A 16,574-nucleotide genomic window follows, 5' to 3' on the forward strand; every position below is an offset into this window, starting at 1 on the left:
TGTTTCTGCTGCAGTAGTGGTGGATGTCTCAGGAGCAGTTGTTGTGATTGTGGAAGTCTCTGTTGTTGTAGATGTTTCTGCTGCACTAGTGGTGGATGTTTCAGGAGCAGTCATTGCGATTGTGGAGGTCTCTGTTGTTGTAGATGTTTCTGCTGCAGTAGTGGTGGATGTCTCAGGAGCAGTTGTTGTGATTGTGGAAGTCTCTGTTGTTGTAGATGTTTCTGCTGCAGTAGTGGTGGATATCTCAGGAGCAGTTGTTGTGATTGTGGAAGTCTCTGTTGTTGTAGATGTTTCAGGAACAGTTGTTGTGATTGTGGAGGTCTCTGTTGTTGTAGATGTTTCTGCTGCAGTAGTGGTGGATGTCTCAGGAGCAGTTGTTGTGATTGTGGAAGTCTCTGTTGTTGTAGATGTTTCTGCTGCAGTAGTGGTGGATGTCTCAGGAGCAGTTGTTGTGATTGTGGAAGTCTCTGTTGTTGTTAATGTTTCAGGAACAGTTGTTGTGATTGTGGAGGTCTCTGTTGTTGTAGATGTTTCTGCTGCAGTAGTGGTGGATGTCTCAGGAGCAGTTGTTGTGATTGTGGAAGTCTCTGTTGTTGTAGATGTTTCTGCTGCACTTGTGGTGGATGTTTCAGGAGCAGTCGTTGCGATTGTGGAGGTCTCTGTTGTTGTAGATGTTTCTGCTGCAGTAGTGGTGGATGTCTCAGCAGCAGTTGTTGTGATTGTGGAAGTCTCTGTTGTTGTAGATGTTTCTGCTGCACTAGTGGTGGATGTTTCAGGAGCAGTCGTTGCGATTGTGGAGGTCTCTGTTGTTGTAGATGTTTCTGCTGCAGTAGTGGTGGATGTCTCAGGAGCAGTTGTTGTGATTGTGGAAATCTCTGTTGTTGTAGATGTTTCTGCTGCACTAGTGGTGGATGTTTCAGGAGCAGTTGTGATTGTGGAAGTCTCTGTTGTTGTTAATGTTTCAGGAACAGTTGTTGTGATTGTGGAGGTCTCTGTTGTTGTAGATGTTTCTGCTGCAGTGGTGGATGTTTCAGGAGCAGCCGTTGTGATTGTGGAAGTCTCTGTTGTTGTTAATGTTTCAGGAACAGTTGTTGTGATTGTGGAAGTCTCTGTTGTTGTAGATGTTTCTGCTGCACTAGTGGTGGATGTTTCAGGAGCAGCCGTTGTGATTGTGGAAGTCTCTGTTGTTGTTAATGTTTCAGGAACAGTCGTTGCGATTGTGGAGGTCTCTGTTGTTGTAGATGTTTCTGCTGCAGTAGTGGTGGATGTCTCAGCAGCAGTTGTTATGATTGTGGAGGTTTCTGTTGTTGTAGATGTTTCTGCTGCAGTAGTGGTGGATGTTTCAGGAGCAGTTGTTGTGATTGTGGAAGTCTCTGTTGTTGTAGATGTTTCTGCTCCACTAGTGGTGGATGTCTCAGGGGCAGTCGTTGTGATTGTGGAGGTTTCTGTTGTTGTAGATGTTTCTGCTGCAGTAGTGGTGGATGTTTCAGGAGCAGTTGTTGCGATTGTGGAGGTCTCTGTTGTTGTAGATGTTTCTGCTGCAGTAGTGGTTGATGTCTCAGCAGCAGTTATTATGATTGTGGAGGTTTCTGTTGTTGTAGATGTTTCTGCTGCAGTAGTGGTGGATGCTTCAGGAGCAGTTGTGATTGTTGAAGTCTCTGTTGTAGATGTTTCAGGAACAGTTGTTCTGATTGTGGAAGTCTCTGTTGCTGTAGATGTTTCAGCAGCAGTTGTTGTGATTGTGGAAGTCTCTGTTGTTGTAGATGTTTCTGCTGCACTAGTGGTGGATGATTCTGGAGCAGTTGTTGTGATTGTGGAGGTCTCTGTTGTTGTAGATGTTTCTGCTGCACTAGTGGTGGATGTTTCAGGAGCAGTCGTTGTGATTGTGGAAGTCTCTGTTGTTGTAGATGTTTCTGCTGCACTAGTGGTGGATGTTTCAGCAGCACTTGTTGTAATTGTGGAAGTCTCTGTTGTTGTAGATGTTTCTGCTGCAGTAGTGGTGGATGTTTCAGGGGCAGTTGTTGTGATTGTGGAAGTCTCTGTTGATGTAGATGTTTCTGCTACAGTAGTGGTGGATATTTCAGGAGCAGTTGTAGTGACTGTGGAAGTCTCTGTTGTTGTAGATGTTGCAGCAGTTGTTGTGGCTACTGAGAAAACTGTTGTTGATTGATAAGAAAATGCTTATCAGATTAGATGGCATTCACAAAAGCAACGACAAAAGAAAACATGTAGATTTTCTTTGTTGATTACAAAGTTTATCAAAATTTGTTGATTTCTTTGTTGATTTCTTTGTTACAGAGTACTTATGAAAAAATGATCTTTACTGACCCAAGTTAATCTAATCCATGCATATCTAATCTTACTACTTTACTAGTCTGTATGGTGTCTCACACATGTAAAATACAAGATTTGTTTAAACATTTTGCTTTTGATTTTGTCAGACATACCTGTACCATTAATTGTGAAAGAAGTTATGTTCAGGTCATTAAGAGTTTCTGTGTTATTTAGTAAGGCATCTGCAGCTTCATCCGCTGATGGGACATCCTGTGTAGAGTTGAAAACGAGTTCTGATGTGGTAATGACCGACCCCTGGCTGGAATAAATGTTTTAGAAATACTGTCATGAATGAATTATTTCTTTATATCCCCAGTTGACAATAAATGGTTTAATCACATATATGTTTTCTCTTACAGTTTCAAACATACGCATAGGCAGTGTATTGAAAATAATGAGTATTACCACAGAGTATTTACCTGAACTTTAGAACAACGACTCTTAGGAAGGAACGAAACTGCCTGAAAAGGACTTTGAGCTGAAATAAAATACAGACAGTTACAATAAACTCTTATAAAACTATAAGAAATCTAAAGAATGTACGATTAAACATAATTGGTGCTTATTCTTTTAATAATTACATGGTGAATAAAGTATGTGGGTTTCAACTCACTAAATCCTGAACAAGCTGAGCTCTATATTTGAAAGCAGTAGACTGTGAATCATTGAGGTCATCTATAAATGAATCTTTAGACCGGAAGACCAGCTGTATTTTAACTTCATATTCAGGCTTCGCTGTTGTAGATATTTCTGCTGCACTAGTGGTGGATGTTTCTGCTGCAGTTGTTGTGATTGTGGAGGTCTCTGTTGTTGTAGATGTTTCTGCTGCAGTAGTGGTGGATGTTTCAGGAGCAGTTGTTGTGATTGTGGAGGTCTCTGTTGTTGTAGATGTTTCTGCTGCAGTAGTGGTGGATGTTTCAGGAGCAGTTGTTGTGATTGTTGAGGTCTCTGTTGTTGTAGATATTACTGCTGCAGTAGTGGTGGATGTTTCAGGGGCAGTTGTTGTGATTGTTGAAGTCTCTGTTGTGGTAGATGTTTCTGTTGCAGTAGTGGTGGATGTTTCAGGAGCAGTTGTTGTGATTGTGGATGTCTCTGTTGTTGTAGATGTTTCAGGTGAAGTTATTGTGATTGTAGAGGTCTCTGTTGTTGTAGATATTTCTGCTGCACTAGTGGTGGATGTTTCAGGGGCAGTTGTTGTGATTGTTGAAGTCTCTGTTGTGGTAGATGTTTCTGCTGCAGTAGTGGTGGATGTTTCAGGGGCAGTTGTTGTGATTGTGGAGGTCTCTGTTGTTGTAGATGTTTCAGGTGAAGTTATTGTGATTGTGGAGGTCTCTGTTGTTGTAGATGTTTCTGCTGCACTAGTGGTGGATGTTTCAGGGGCGGTTGTTGTGATTGTGGAAGTCTCTGTTGTAGATATTTCAGGTGAAGTTGTTGTGATTGTTGAGGTCTCTGTTGTTGTAGATGTTTCTGCTGCACTAGTGGTGGATGTTTCAGGGCAGTTGTGATTGTGGAAGTCTCTGTTGTTGATGTTTCTGCTGCACTAGTGGTGGATGTTTCAGGGCAGTTGTTGTGATTGTGGAAGTCTCTGTTGTTGTAGATGTTTCTGCTGCACTAGTGGTGGATGTTTCAGGGCAGTTGTTGTGATTGTTGAAGTCTCTGTTGTAGATGTTTCTGCAGTAGTGGTGGATGTTTCAGGGCAGTTGTTGTGATTGTGGAAGTCTCTGTTGTTGTAGATGTTTCTGCTGCACTAGTGGTGGATGTTTCAGGGCAGTTGTTGTGATTGTGGAAGTCTCTGTTGTTGTAGATGTTTCTGCTGCAGTAGTGGTGGATGTTTCAGGGCAGTTGTTGTGATTGTGGAAGTCTCTGTTGTTGTAGATGTTTCTGCTGCACTAGTGGTGGATGTTTCAGGGCAGTTGTTGTGATTGTTGAGGTCTCTGTTGTTGTAGATGTTTCTGCTGCAGTAGTGGTGGATGTTTCAGGGCAGTTGTTGTGATTGTGGAGGTCTCTGTTGTTGTAGATGTTTCTGCTGCACTAGTGGTGGATGTTTCAGGAGTAGTTGTTGTGATTGTGGAGGTCTCTGTTGTTGTAGATGTTTCTGCTGCACTAGTGGTGGATGTTTCAGGGGCAGTTGTTGTGATTGTTGAAGTCTCTGTTGTTGTAGATGTTTCTGCTGCAGTAGTGGTGGATGTTTCAGGGGCAGTTGTTGTGATCGTTGAAGTCTCTGTTGTGGTAGATGTTTCTGCTGCAGTAGTGGTGGATGTTTCAGGAGCAGTTGTTGTGATTGTGGAGGTCTCTGTTGTTGTAGATGTTTCAGGTGAAGTTATTGTGATTGTGGAGATCTCTGTTGTTGTAGATGTTTCTGCTGCACTAGTGGTGGATGTTTCAGGGGCGGTTGTTGTGATTGTTGAAGTCTCTGTTGTTGTAGATGTTTCTGCTGCACTAGTGGTGGATGTTTCAGGGGCGGTTGTTGTGATTGTTGAAGTCTCTGTTGTTGTAGATGTTTCTGTTGCAGTAGTGGTGGATGTTTCAGGGGCAGTTGTTGTGATTGTTGAAGTCTCTGTTGTTGTAGATGTTTCGGCTTCACTAGTGGTGGATGTTTCAGGGGCAGTTGTGATTGTGGAAGTCTCTGTTGTTGTTGATGTTTCTGCTGCAGTAGTGGTGGATGTTTCAGGAGTAGTTGTTGTGATTGTGGAGGTCTCTGTTGTTGTAGATGTTTCTGCTGCACTAGTGGTGGATGTTTCAGGGGCGGTTGTTGTGATTGTTGAAGTCTCTGTTGTTGTAGATGTTTCTGCTGCACTAGTGGTGGATGTTTCAGGGGCAGTTGTTGTGATTGTTGAGGTCTCTGTTGTTGTAGATGTTTCGGCTACAGTAGTGGTGGATGTTTCAGGAGTAGTTGTTGTGATTGTGGAGGTCTCTGTTGTTGTTGATGTTTCTGCTGTACTAGTGGTGGATGGTTCAGGAATAGTTGTTGTGATTGTGGAAGTCTCTGTTGTTGTTGATGTTTCTGCTGCACTAGTGGTGGATGGTTCAGGAGTAGTTGTTGTGATTGTGGAGGTCTCTGTTGTTGTAGATGTTTCTGCTGCACTAGTGGTGGATGTTTCGGAGGCAGTTGTTGTGGTTGTGGAAGTCTCTGTTTTTGTTGATGTTTCTGCTGCACTAGTGGTGGATGGTTCAGGAGTAGTTGTTGTGATTGTGGAAGTCTCTGTTGTTGTTGATGTTTCTGCTGTACTAGTGGTGGATGTTTCAGGTGCAGTTGTTGTGAATGTGGAAGTCTCTGTTGTTGTTGATGTTTCTGCTGCAGTAGTGGTGGATGTTTCAGGAGTAGTTGTTGTGATTGTGGAAGTCTCTGTTGTAGATATTTCAGGTGCAGTTGTTGTGATTGTTGAGGTCTCTGTTGTTGTAGATGTTTCGGCTGCACTAGTGGTGGATGTTTCAGGGGCGGTTGTTGTGATTGTTGAAGTCTCTGTTGTTGTAGATGTGTCTGCGGCAGTAGTGGTGGATGTTTCAGGGGCAGTTGTGGTGGTGGAAGTCTCTGTTGTTGTAGATGTTTCTGCTGCACTAGTGGTGGATGTTTCAGGGGCGGTTGTTGTGATTGTTGAAGTCTCTGTTTTTGTAGATGTTTCTGCGGCAGTAGTGGTGGATGTTTCAGGGGCAGTTGTGATGGTGGAAGTCTCTGTTGTTGTAGATGTTTCTGCTGCAGTAGTGGGGGATGTTTCAGGAGTAGTTGTTGTGATTGTGGAGGTCTCTGTTGTTGTAGATGTTTCTGCTGCACTATTGGTGGATGTTTTGGGGGCAGTTGTGATTGTGGAAGTCTCTGTTGTTGTAGATGTTTCTTCTGCAGTAGTGGTGGATGGTTCAGGAGTAGTTGTTGTGATTGTGGAAGTCTCTGTTGTTGTTGATGTTTCTGCTGTACTAGTGGTAGATGTTTCAGGTGCAGTTGTTGTGATTGTGGAAGTCTCTGTTGTAGATGTTTCAGGAGCAGTTATTGTGATTGTTGAGGTCTCTGTTGTTGTAGATGTTTCTGCTGCACTAGTGGTGGATGTTACAGGAGCAGTCATTGTGATTGTGGAAGTCTCTGTTGTTGTAGATGTTTCAGCAGCAGTCGTTGTGATTGTGGAAGTCTCTGTTGTTGTAGATGTTTCTGCTGCACTAGTGGTGGATGTTTTAGGGGCAGTTGTTCTGATTGTTGAAGTCTCTGTTGTTGTAGATGTTTCTGCTGCACTAGTGGTGGATGTTTTAGGGGCAGTTGTTCTGATTGTTGAAGTCTCTGTTGTTGTAGATGTTTCTGCTACACTAGTGGTGGATGTTTCAGGAGCAGTCGTTGTGATTGTTGAAGTCTCTGTTGTTGTAGATGTTTCTGCTGCACTAGTGGTGGATGTTTCAGGGGCGGTTGTTGTGATTGTTGAAGTCTCTGTTGTTGTAGATGTTTCTGCGGCAGTAGTGGTGGATGTTTCAGGGGCAGTTGTGATGGTGGAAGTCTCTGTTGTTGTAGATGTTTCTGCTGCACTAGTGGTGGATGTTTCAGGGGCGGTTGTTGTGATTGTTGAAGTCTCTGTTGTTGTAGATGTTTCAGGGGCAGTTGTGATGGTGGAAGTCTCTGTTGTTGTAGATGTTTCTGCTGCAGTAGTGGGGGATGTTTCAGGAGTAGTTGTTGTGATTGTGGAGGTCTCTGTTGTTGTAGATGTTTCTGCTGCACTATTGGTGGATGTTTTGGGGGCAGTTGTGATTGTGGAAGTCTCTGTTGTTGTAGATGTTTCTTCTGCAGTAGTGGTGGATGGTTCAGGAGTAGTTGTTGTGATTGTGGAAGTCTCTGTTGTTGTTGATGTTTCTGCTGTACTAGTGGTAGATGTTTCAGGTGCAGTTGTTGTGATTGTGGAAGTCTCTGTTGTAGATGTTTCAGGAGCAGTTATTGTGATTGTTGAGGTCTCTGTTGTTGTAGATGTTTCTGCTGCACTAGTGGTGGATGTTACAGGAGCAGTCATTGTGATTGTGGAAGTCTCTGTTGTTGTAGATGTTTCAGCAGCAGTCGTTGTGATTGTGGAAGTCTCTGTTGTTGTAGATGTTTCTGCTGCACTAGTGGTGGATGTTTTAGGGGCAGTTGTTCTGATTGTTGAAGTCTCTGTTGTTGTAGATGTTTCTGCTACACTAGTGGTGGATGTTTCAGGAGCAGTCGTTGTGATTGTTGAAGTCTCTGTTGTTGTAGATGTTTCTGCTACACTAGTGGTGGATGTTTCAGGAGCAGTCGTTGTGATTGTGGAAGTCTCTGTTGTTGTATATGTTTCAGGAGCAGTTGTTGTGATTGTGGAAGTCTCTGTTGTTGTATATGTTTCAGGAGCAGTCGTTGTGATTGTGGAAGTCTCTGTTGTTGTAGATGTTTCTGCTACACTAGTGGTGGATGTTTCAGGAGCAGTCGTTGTGATTGTGGAAGTCTCTGTTGTTGTATATGTTTCAGGAGCAGTTGTTGTGATTGTGGAAGTATGTGTTGTTGTTGATGTTTCAGGAGCAGTTGTGATTGTGGAAGTCTCTGTTGTTGTATATGTTTCTGCTGCACTAGTGGTGGATGTTCCAGCAGGAGTTGTTGTGGCTGTTGAGTATTGTGTTGTTGGTTCAGCAGTAGAAGTTGTTACTGTTGTAACTGCTGATGTAAGAAAATGCTCAGTCAGTTCATGTGAAACTCGTGACAGCAATGACTAAAAATAATAATAATAATTGTATGCATATTGATTTTTGCAGAATTTTTATGCCAAACCATCAATTAACTAAATGTTTGAAGAACTTTAAGAGACTTTAATAATCTAAATCCAGGTGTAATTTAATACTTCAATTTTATTTTTCTGGTCTGCAAACTGTCTTATACATATAAGATTTATTTTAATTTTTTTTTTACTTTTAGGTTTTGTCAAACATACCTGTATCATTAACAGTGAAAGAAGTTACGTTCAGGGCACTGAGACTTTCTGTGTCATTCCGTAATGCACCTGTAATGTTATCATCTGATGGGATATCCTGTGTTGAGTTGAAAACAAGATGCACTGTGGTAATGACCGACCCCTGGCTGGAATAAATGTTTTAGAAATATGGTCATGTTGGAATTATTTCTTTATATCCCCACCTGACCACTAATTGTAATAATCACATGAATGTGTTATCTATCACTTTCAAACCAACATAGGCATTGTAAATAAAATCATCAGCAATGAAATATATAAGTATTTACCTGAAATGTAGTACCACGACTTTTAAGAAGGAACGAAATCTCTGGAAAAGTCGTTCAAGCTAAAACAAAATGCAGACAGTTAGAATACACTCTTATAAACCCATAAGAAATGTCAAGTATTTTTGATTAAATGTAATTGCTGTTTATACACAGAATGATAATAAATACGGTATGAGGGTTTGAACTCACTAAATCCTTAACAAGCTGAGCTCTGTATTTGAAAGCAGGAGATTGTGAATTACTGAGTTCATTGTTAAAGGTATCTTTAGAGCGGAACACCAGTTTTATTTTCACTTCATATACAGGCTTCATTGTTGTAGGTGTTTCAGGAGCAGTTGTTGTGATTGTGGAGGTCTCTGTTGTTGTAGATGTTTCTGCTGCACTAGTGGTGGATGTTTCTGCTGCAGTTGTTGTGATTGTGGAGGTCTCTGTTGTTGTAGATGTTTCTGCTGAAGTAGTGGTGGATGTTTCAGGAGCAGTTGTTGTGATTGTTGAAGTCTCTGTTGTTGTAGATGTTTCTGCTCCAGCAGTGGGGGATGTTTCAGGAGCAGTTGTTGTGATTGTTGAAGTCTCTGTTGTTGTAGATGTTTCTGCTGCACTAGTGGTGGATGTTTCAGGAGCAGTTGTTGTGATTGTTGAAGTATCTGTTGTTGTAGATGTTTCTGCTCCAGCAGTGGGGGATGTTTCAGGAGCAGTTTTGTGATTGTGGATGTCGCTGTTGTTGTAGATGTTTCTGCTACACTAGTGGTGGATGTTTCGGAGCAGTTGTTGTGATTGTGGAGGTCTCTGTTGTTGTAGATGTTTCTGCTACACTAGTGGTGGATGTTTCTGGAGCAGTTGTTGTGATTGTGGAGGTCTCTGTTGTTGTAGATGTTTCTGCTCCAGTAGTGGTGGACGTTTCAGGTGCAGTTGTTGTGATTGTGGAGGTCTCTGTTGTTGTTGATGTTTCTGCTGCAGTAGTGGTGGATGTTTCAGGTGCAGTTGTTGTGATTGTTGAAGTATCTGTTGTTGTAGATGTTTCTGCTGCACTAGTGGTGGATGTTTCAGGAGCAGTTGTTGTGATTGTGGAGGTTTCTGTTGTTGTAGATGTTTCTGCTGCACTAGTGGTGGATGTTTCAGGTGCAGTTGTTGTGATTGTGGAGGTCTCTGTTGTTGTAGATGTTTCTGCTGCACTAGTGGTGGATGTTTCAGGAGCAGTTGTGGTGATTGTGGAGATCTCTGTTGTTGTAGATGTTTCTGCTACAGTAGTGGTGGACGTTTCAGGTGCAATTGTTGTGATTGTGGAGGTCTCTGTTGTTGTAGATGTTTCTGCTGCACTAGTGGTGGATGTTTCTGGAGCAGTTGTGGTGATTGTGGAGATCTCTGTTGTTGTAGATGTTTCTGCTGCACTAGTGGTGGATGTTTCAGGAGCAGTTGTTGTGACTGTGGAACTCTCTGTTGTTGTAGATGTTTCTGCTTCAGTAGTGGTGGATGTTTCAGGAGCAGTTGTTGTGACTGTGGAACTCTCTGTTGTTGTAGATGTTTCTACTGCAGAGGTAGGGGATGTTTCAGGAGCAGTTGTTGTGATTGTGGAGGTTTCTGTTGTTGTAGATGTTTCTGCTGCACTAGTGGTGGATGTTTCAGGTGCAGTTGTTGTGATTGTGGAGGTCTCTGTTGTTGTAGATGTTTCTGCTGCACTAGTGGTGGATGTTTCGTGCAGTTGTTGTGATTGTGGAGGTCTCTGTTGTTGTAGATGTTTCTGTTGCACTAGTGGTTGATGTTTCAGGAGCAGTTGTTGTGATTGTGGAAGTCTCTGTTGTTGTTGTAGATGTTTCTGCTACACTAGTGGTGGATGTTTCGGAGCAGTTGTTGTGATTGTGGAGGTCTCTGTTGTTGTAGATGTTTCTGCTGCACCAGTGGTGGATGTTTCCGGAGCAGTTGTTGTGATTGTGTAGTTCTCTGTTGTTGTAGATGTTTCTGCTGCACTAGTGGTGGATGTTTCAGCAGTTGTTGTGATTGTGGAGGTCTCTGTTGTTGTAGATGTTTCTGCTACACTAGTGGTGGATGTTTCAGAGCAGTTGTTGTGATTGTGGAGGTCTCTGTTGTTGTAGATGTTTCTGCTGCACTAGTGGTGGATGTTTCCGGAGCAGTTGTTGTGATTGTGGAGGTCTCTGTTGTTGTAGATGTTTCTGCTCCAGTAGTGGTGGACGTTTCAGGTGCAGTTGTTGTGATTGTGGAGGTCTCTGTTGTTGTAGATGTTTCTGCTGCACTAGTGGTGGATGTTTCAGGAGCAGTTGTTGTGATTGTTGAAGTATCTGTTGTTGTAGATGTTTCTGCTCCAGAGGTAGGGGATGTTTCAGGAGCAGTTGTTGTGATTGTGGCGGTTTCTGTTGTTGTAGATGTTTCTGCTGCACTAGTGGTGGATGTTTCAGGTGCAGTTGTTGTGATTGTGGCGGTTTCTGTTGTTGTAGATGTTTCTGCTGCACTAGTGGTGGATGTTTCAGGTGCAGTTGTTGTGCTTGTGGAGGTCTCTGTTATTGTAGATGTTTCTGCTGCACTAGTGGTGGATGTTTCAGGAGCAGTTGTTGTGACTGTGGAACTCTCTGTTGTTGTAGATGTTTCTGCTTCAGTAGTGGTGGATGTTTCAGGAGCAGTTGTTGTGACTGTGGAACTCTCTGTTGTTGTAGATGTTTCTACTGCAGAGGTAGGGGATGTTTCAGGAGCAGTTGTTGTGATTGTGGAGGTTTCTGTTGTTGTAGATGTTTCTGCTGCACTAGTGGTGGATGTTTCAGGTGCAGTTGTTGTGATTGTGGAGGTCTCTGTTGTTGTAGATGTTTCTGCTGCACTAGTGGTGGATGTTTCCGGTGCAGTTGTTGTGATTGTGGAGGTCTCTGTTGTTGTAGATGTTTCTGTTGCACTAGTGGTTGATGTTTCAGGAGCAGTTGTTGTGATTGTGGAAGTCTCTGTTGTTGTTGTAGATGTTTCTGCTACACTAGTGGTGGATGTTTCCGGAGCAGTTGTTGTGATTGTGGAGGTCTCTGTTGTTGTAGATGTTTCTGCTGCACTAGTGGTGGATGTTTCGGAGCAGTTGTTGTGATTGTGTAGTTCTCTGTTGTTGTAGATGTTTCTGCTGCACTAGTGGTGGATGTTTCCGGAGCAGTTGTTGTGATTGTGGAGGTCTCTGTTGTTGTAGATGTTTCTGCTACACTAGTGGTGGATGTTTCCAGAGCAGTTGTTGTGATTGTGGAGGTCTCTGTTGTTGTAGATGTTTCTGCTGCACTAGTGGTGGATGTTTCCGGAGCAGTTGTTGTGATTGTGGAGGTCTCTGTTGTTGTAGATGTTTCTGCTCCAGTAGTGGTGGACGTTTCAGGTGCAGTTGTTGTGATTGTGGAGGTCTCTGTTGTTGTAGATGTTTCTGCTGCACTAGTGGTGGATGTTTCAGGAGCAGTTGTTGTGATTGTTGAAGTATCTGTTGTTGTAGATGTTTCTGCTCCAGAGGTAGGGGATGTTTCAGGAGCAGTTGTTGTGATTGTGGCGGTTTCTGTTGTTGTAGATGTTTCTGCTGCACTAGTGGTGGATGTTTCAGGTGCAGTTGTTGTGATTGTGGAGGTTTCTGTTGTTGTAGATGTTTCTGCTGCACTAGTGGTGGATGTTTCAGGTGCAGTTGTTGTGCTTGTGGAGGTCTCTGTTATTGTAGATGTTTCTGCTGCACTAGTGGTGGATGTTTCCGGTGCAGTTGTTGTGATTGTGGAGGTCTCTGTTGTTGTAGATGTTTCTGTTGCACTAGTGGTTGATGTTTCAGGAGCAGTTGTTGTGATTGTGGAAGTCTCTGTTGTTGTTGTAGATGTTTCTGCTACACTAGTGGTGGATGTTTCCGGAGCAGTTGTTGTGATTGTGGAGGTCTCTGTTGTTGTAGATGTTTCTGCTACACTAGTGGTGGATGTTTCCAGAGCAGTTGTTGTGATTGTGGAGGTCTCTGTTGTTGTAGATGTTTCTGCTGGACTAGTGGTGGATGTTTCTGGTGCAGTTGTTGTGATTGTGGAGGTCTCTGTTGTTGTAGATGTTTCTGCTGCAGTAGTGGTGGACGTTTCAGGAGCAGTTGTTGTGATTGTTGATGTATCTGTTGTTGTAGATATTTCTGCTCCAGAGGTGGGGGATGTTTCAGGAGCAGTTGTTGTGATTGTGGAGGTTTCTGTTGTTGTAGATGTTTCTGCTGCACTTGTGGTGGATGTTTCCGGTGCAGTTGTTGTGATTGTGGAGGTCTCTGTTTTTGTAGATGTTTCTGCTGCACTAGTGGTGGATGTTTCAGGAGCAGTTGTTGTGATTGTTGAAGTATCTGTTGTTGTAGATGTTTCTGCTCCAGAGGTGGGGGATGTTTCAGGTGCAGTTGCTGTGATTGTGGAAGTATCTGTTGTTGTAGATGTTTCTGCTGCAGTAGTGGTGGATGTTTCAGGTGCAGTTGTTGTGATTGTGGAGGTCTCTGTTGTTGTAGATATTTCTGCTGCACTAGTGGTGGATGTTTCAGGTGCAGTTGTTGTGATTGTGGAGGTCTCTGTTGTTGTAGATGTTTCTGCTGCACTAGTGGTAGATGTTTCAGGTGCAGTTGTTGTGATTGTTGAGGTTTCTGTTGTTGTAGATGTTTCAGGTGCAGTTGCTGTGATTGTGGAAGTCTCTGTTGTTGTAGATGATTCTGCTGCTCTAGTGGTGGATGTTTCAGGTCCAGTTGTTGTGATTGTGGAGGTCTCTGTTGTTGTAGATATTTCTGCTGCACTAGTGGTGGATGTTTCAGGTGCAGTTGTTGTGATTGTGGAGGTTTCTGTTGTTGTAGATGTTTCAGGCGCAGTTGCTGTGATTGTGGAGGTTTCTGTTGTTGTAGATGTTTCTGCTGCACTAGTGGTGGATGTTTCAGGTGCAGTTGCTGAGATTGTGGAGGTTTCTGTTGTTGTAGATGTTTCTGCTGCACTAGTGGTGGATGTTTCAGGTGCAGTTGTTGTGATTGTGGAGGTCTCTGTTGTTGTAGATGTTTCTGCTGCTCTAGTGGTGGATGTTTCAGTGCAGTTGTTGTGATTGTGGAGGTCTCTGTTGTTGTTGATGTTTCTGCTGCAGTTGTGGTGGATGTTTCAGGTGCAGTTGTTGTGATTGTTGAAGTATCTGTTGTTGTAGATGTTTCTGCTGCACCAGTGGTGGATGTTTCAGGAACAGTTGTTGTGATTGTGGAGGTTTCTGTTGTTGTAGATGTTTCTGCTGCACTAGTGGTGGATGTTTCAGGAGCAGTTGTTGTGATTGTGGAGGTTTCTGTTGTTGTAGATGTTTCTGCTGCACTAGTGGTAGATGTTTCAGGTGCAGTTGTTGTGATTGTGGAGGTCTCTGTTGTTGTAGATGTTTCTGCTGCACTAGTGGTAGATGTTTCAGGTGCAGTTGTTGTGATTGTTGGAGGTCTCTGTTGTTGTAGATGTTTCTGCTGCAGTAGTGGTGGATGTTTCGGTGCAGTTGTTGTGATTGTGAAGGTCTCTGTTGTTGTAGATGTTTCTGCTGCTCTAGTGGTGGATGTTTCAGGTCCAGTTGTTGTGATTGTGGAGGTCTCTGTTGTTGTAGATATTTCTGCTGCACTAGTGGTGGATGTTTCAGGTGCAGTTGTTGTGATTGTGGAGGTTTCTGTTGTTGTAGATGTTTCTGCTGCACTAGTGGTGGATGTTTCAGGTGCAGTTGTTGTGATTGTTGAGGTTTCTGTTGTTGTAGATGTTTCAGGCGCAGTTGCTGTGATTGTGGAGGTTTCTGTTGTTGTAGATGTTTCTGCTGCACCAGTGGTGGATGTTTCAGGTGCAGTTGCTGTGATTGTGGAGGTTTCTGTTGTTGTAGATGTTTCTGCTGCACCAGTGGTGGATGTTTCAGGTGCAGTTGTTGTGATTGTGGAGGTCTCTGTTGTTGTAGATGTTTCTGCTGCACTAGTGGTTGATGTTTCAGGTGCAGTTGTTGTGATTGTGGAGGTCTCTGTTGTTGATGTTTCTGCTGCAGTTGTGGTGGATGTTTCAGGTGCAGTTGTTGTGATTGTTGAAGTATCTGTTGTTGTAGATGTTTCTGCTGCACTAGTGGTGGATGTTTCAGGTGCAGTTGTTGTGATTGTTGAGGTTTCTGTTGTTGTAGATGTTTCAGGCGCAGTTGCTGTGATTGTGGAGGTTTCTGTTGTTGTAGATGTTTCTGCTGCACTAGTGGTGGATGTTTCAGGTGCAGTTGCTGAGATTGTGGAGGTTTCTGTTGTTGTAGATGTTTCTGCTGCACTAGTGGTGGATGTTTCAGGTGCAGTTGTTGTGATTGTGGAGGTCTCTGTTGTTGTAGATGTTTCTGCTGCACTAGTGGTTGATGTTTCAGGTGCAGTTGTTGTGATTGTGGAGGTCTCTGTTGTTGTTGATGTTTCTGCTGCAGTTGTGGTGGATGTTTCAGGTGCAGTTGTTGTGATTGTTGAAGTATCTGTTGTTGTAGATGTTTCTGCTGCACTAGTGGTGGATGTTTCAGGAGCAGTTGTTGTGATTGTGGAGGTTCCTGTTGTTGTAGATGTTTCTGCTGCACTAGTGGTGGATGTTTCAGGTGCAGTTGCTGAGATTGTGGAGGTTTCTGTTGTTGTAGATGTTTCTGCTGCACTAGTGGTGGATGTTTCAGGTGCAGTTGTTGTGATTGTGGAGGTCTCTGTTGTTGTAGATGTTTCTGCTGCACTAGTGGTTGATGTTTCAGGTGCAGTTGTTGTGATTGTGGAGGTCTCTGTTGTTGTTGATGTTTCTGTTGCAGTTGTGGTGGATGTTTCAGGTGCAGTTGTTGTGATTGTTGAAGTATCTGTTGTTGTAGATGTTTCTGCTGCACTAGTGGTGGATGTTTCAGGAGCAGTTGTTGTGATTGTGGAGGTCTCTGTTGTTGTAGATGTTTCTGCTGCACTAGTGGTGGATGTTTCCGGAGCAGTTGTGGTGATTGTGGAGATCTCTGTTGTTGTAGATGTTTCTGCTGCACTAGTGGTGGATGTTTCAGGTGCAGTTGTTGTGATTGTGGAGGTCTCTGTTGTTGTTGATGTTTCTGCTGCAGTAGTGGTGGATGTTTCAGGTGCAGTTGTTGTGATTGTTGAAGTATCTGTTGTTGTAGATGTTTCTGCTGCACTAGTGGTGGATGTTTCAGGTGCAGTTGTTGTGATTGCGGAGGTCTCTGTTGTTGTAGATGTTTCTGCTCCAGTAGTGGTGGACGTTTCAGGTGCAGTTGTTGTGATTGTGGAGGTCTCTGTTGTTGTTGATGTTTCTGCTGCAGTAGTGGTGGATGTTTCAGGTGCAGTTGTTGTGATTGGAGGTCTCTGTTGTTGTTGATGTTTCTGCTGCAGTAGTGGTGGATGTTTCAGGTGCAGTTGTTGTGATTGTTGAAGTATCTGTTGTTGTAGATGTTTCTGCTGCACTAGTGGTGGATGTTTCAGGTGCAGTTGTTGTGATTGTGGAGGTCTCTGTTGTTGTAGATGTTTCTGCTGCAGTAGTGGTGGACGTTTCAGGTGCAGTTGTTGTGATTGTGGAGGTCTCTGTTGTTGTTGATGTTTCTGCTGCAGTAGTGGTGGATGTTTCAGGTGCAGTTGTTGTGATTGTTGAAGTATCTGTTGTTGTAGATGTTTCTGCTGCACTAGTGGTGGATGTTTCAGGAGCAGTTGTTGTGATTGTGGAGGTCTCTGTTGTTGTTGTAGATGTTTCTGCTGCACTAGTGGTGGATGTTTCAGGTGCAGTTGTTGTGATTGTGGAGGTCTCTGTTGTTGTAGATGTTTCTGCAGCACTAGTGGTGGATGTTTCAGGAGCAGTTGTTGTGATTGTGGAGGTCTCTGTTGTTGTAGATGTTTCTGCAGCACTAGTGGTGGATGTTTCCGGAGCAGTTGTGGTGATTGTGGAGATCTCTGTTGTTGTAGATATTTCTGCTGCACTAGTGGTGGATGTTTCGGGAGCAGTTGTTGTGACTGTGGAACTCTCTGTTGTTGTAGATGTTTCTGCTTCAGTAGTGGTGGATGTTTCAGGAGCAGTTGTTGTGATTG

General features: G+C 43.3%; 2 protein-coding genes across 2 annotated transcripts; both read right to left on the reverse strand.

Moving 5' to 3' along the window:
* Positions 1–2,524: 2,524 nt before the first annotated feature.
* On the reverse strand, positions 2,525–6,454 carry LOC131543646 (mucin-2-like). The gene is made up of 3 exons (XM_058781200.1): positions 5,420–6,454; positions 2,754–2,812; positions 2,525–2,593 (listed from the first exon to the last, which is right to left on the reverse strand). Exons 1-3 carry the CDS (start codon positions 6,390–6,392, stop codon positions 2,525–2,527), a joined length of 1,101 nt encoding a protein of 366 aa, XP_058637183.1. The 5' UTR covers positions 6,393–6,454.
* A 7,306-nt stretch (positions 6,455–13,760) lies between these two features.
* On the reverse strand, positions 13,761–15,830 carry LOC131543650 (mucin-5AC; the record flags this gene model as incomplete). The annotated part of the gene is made up of 3 exons (XM_058781213.1): positions 13,761–13,970; positions 14,139–14,692; positions 15,242–15,830. Coding segments are annotated over 3 exons (1,353 nt in total), but the record flags the coding sequence as incomplete, so codon positions are not given.
* Positions 15,831–16,574: the final 744 nt, after the last annotated feature.

Source organism: Onychostoma macrolepis, chromosome 01, assembly GCF_012432095.1.
Source record: "Onychostoma macrolepis isolate SWU-2019 chromosome 01, ASM1243209v1, whole genome shotgun sequence".
Classification (NCBI taxonomy): Eukaryota; Metazoa; Chordata; class Actinopteri; order Cypriniformes; family Cyprinidae; genus Onychostoma; species Onychostoma macrolepis.

Bases quoted from the DNA above. Each gene is read 5' to 3' on its own strand.
- LOC131543646 (XM_058781200.1), bottom strand. From the start codon at position 6,392: ATGACTGCTCCTGTAACATCCACCACTAGTGCAGCAGAAACATCTACA. The intron at 2,813-5,419 runs GTGCAGCAGAAA...ATTTTATTTCAG, and splicing joins CTCCGAAACATCCACCACTA to CTCAAAGTCCTTTTCAGGCA. The intron at 2,594-2,753 runs GTAAATACTCTG...CATTTATTCCAG, and splicing joins GTCGTTGTTCTAAAGTTCAG to CCAGGGGTCGGTCATTACCA.